We start from the raw sequence: 1,760 nt of genomic DNA, 5'->3' as shown, positions 1-1,760 counted from the left end.
CTCCCCCGTGGGGTGCATGTGGGGGGGGGAAACTGAGGCACGGCGCCGCACCACGAAGGAAGCTCCGCCGCGGAGCACCGTCGCCGGGCCGGGCCGGGCCCGCAGGCCCCGGGGGGGCCGTCACCTGTAGAGGCGGGTGCCGGCGYGGGCCTCGAGGTGCTGCCAGAGGCGGTAGCTCTCGGGCATCAGGCGKGCGTAGTGCTCCTGCGGGTAGGCGCTGCGGATGATGCGGCTCTGCCCGTGCGAGCTGCCCCGCGAGTGGGGCAGGAGGAACTGCCGGGAGACAGGGGGGAAAAGGGGGGTCGTGAGCAGGGTGGGGGGCAGCCCCGCAGATTGCTGACTCAGCAAAACGGCGCAGGCCGGGGGGGGGGGGCCCAGGCGTCCGGGCTACCTGCTCCAGCAGGAGGGTGTCCCGGCCCCGCTCGGCCAGGTGGTAGGCGGCGAAGGAGCCCTGGATGCCGGCGCCGATGACGATGGCGTCGTAGCAGGCTGCGCGGGGCTCGCTCGCCGCTGCCGCCGCCATGGCTCGTCCTCGCCCTCGCGTCCCCGCGGGCCCGGCCAAGGGGAGGGCCGGGGCAGAGTCCGGCCGGGGCTGCCGGGAGCCGCGCCAGCCTCGGCCGGGCCTGGCCGCCCTCCAGCTCCGCGCGGGGTTCCTGGCTCGGCCCCGTTCCCGCGCTCCCCCCCCCCMCACCCCGGCCGCGGCTCGGCGTGCCGGAGTCGCCCGGTGCCGAGAGGCAGCGCGGCAGCGGCAGGAGCGAGTGGGCGGGATAAATGTGATGGAAAATTGTTTTCAATAAATTCCACTTTCCCTCCCCACCGTTTTGTTGTCTGTTCTCGTTACGGCAGGACGAGGGGCTGTTTGTAACGCTCCCGCGCGCCGCGAAGGCCCATTTGTGTGCAGATTGGAAACCGCGCAGCTTGTTTCAAGGGAAACATTTTTTTCCTCCGTCGCAATTTATTACGTCCATAAACTATTTTGTTGCCATTTTTTTTCTGGGAGATAGCTGTGATTTAGGGCCCTCCGGAGCGTCGAGGAGCCCGGCGTGCTCAGAGGCGCCGCGCGTCTCCCCGCGTGCCGCCGGTTAAGGAGTGGTTWATGCGCCGAGGGGGTAGGTCCGTCGGGGCCGCAGCGGGGCTCTGCCACCCGCTTTGGGGAAAACCAAGGCGGTGCACGGCGGCGGCGACGGGCTGAAGAGCGCGGGGACAGGAGCCGCCGGCCGCAGCGCGCCGGGGCGGTGCGGCGAGAGGCCCGACCCCGGCACCTCGCCTCTCCCCGGCGCTGCCTGACAGCTAATTAGAGGAATTAATTTACTCTGGCTTTCATGGTGTAAAAGACATTATTTACCGGTTAATTGTTGTTATTACAAAATGTTAAATATCATCATTTATTGTGCCATCCCACCTGCTAATCTCTGGTAATTTATGAGGCGGCCCGGCTCTCTCGACAGGTCCGTAAGTGCCATGCTGGGGCCGGGGAGGGGGTTGCTGGCTGGGCTGCCCGGCCAGCTCGCTGGGGTGCCACAGGCTCTGTGCAAACACCTGCAAAAACTGYGATGGGGCAGCAGGAGGAGGCAGCCAGGGTGGGACAGGGCTGGGCCCAGCAGTGTCGGTGTACAAGGCGTGCACAGCAACCTCGTGCAAGGCATGCACAACAGCCTCATGCAGGGCAAGTAGAGTGTGCACAGCAKCCTCGTGCAAGGTGTGCGCAGCATCCTCGTGCAAGGCATGTCCTTGTGCAAGACGAGCATGGCGCTGCACCA

At 66.8% G+C, this 1,760-nt stretch overlaps 1 protein-coding gene across 1 annotated transcript; it reads right to left on the bottom strand.

The window, feature by feature from the left end:
- Positions 1-27: 27 nt before the first annotated feature.
- PIPOX (pipecolic acid and sarcosine oxidase) lies at positions 28-652 on the bottom strand. The gene is made up of 2 exons (XM_085325212.1): positions 392-652; positions 28-273 (listed from the first exon to the last, which is right to left on the bottom strand). Exons 1-2 carry the CDS (start codon positions 521-523, stop codon positions 121-123), a joined length of 285 nt encoding a protein of 94 aa, XP_085181338.1. The 5' UTR covers positions 524-652; the 3' UTR covers positions 28-120.
- Between the last annotated feature and the right edge of the window lie 1,108 nt (positions 653-1,760).

This window comes from Rhea americana, unplaced genomic scaffold (assembly GCF_003343005.1).
Source record: "Rhea americana isolate MKP2758 unplaced genomic scaffold, rheAme1 scaffold_967, whole genome shotgun sequence".
Lineage (NCBI taxonomy): Eukaryota > Metazoa > Chordata > Aves > Rheiformes > Rheidae > Rhea > Rhea americana.
The sequence above is the reverse complement of the archived record's forward strand: the minus strand, read 5'-3'. Positions and strand labels throughout refer to the sequence as shown.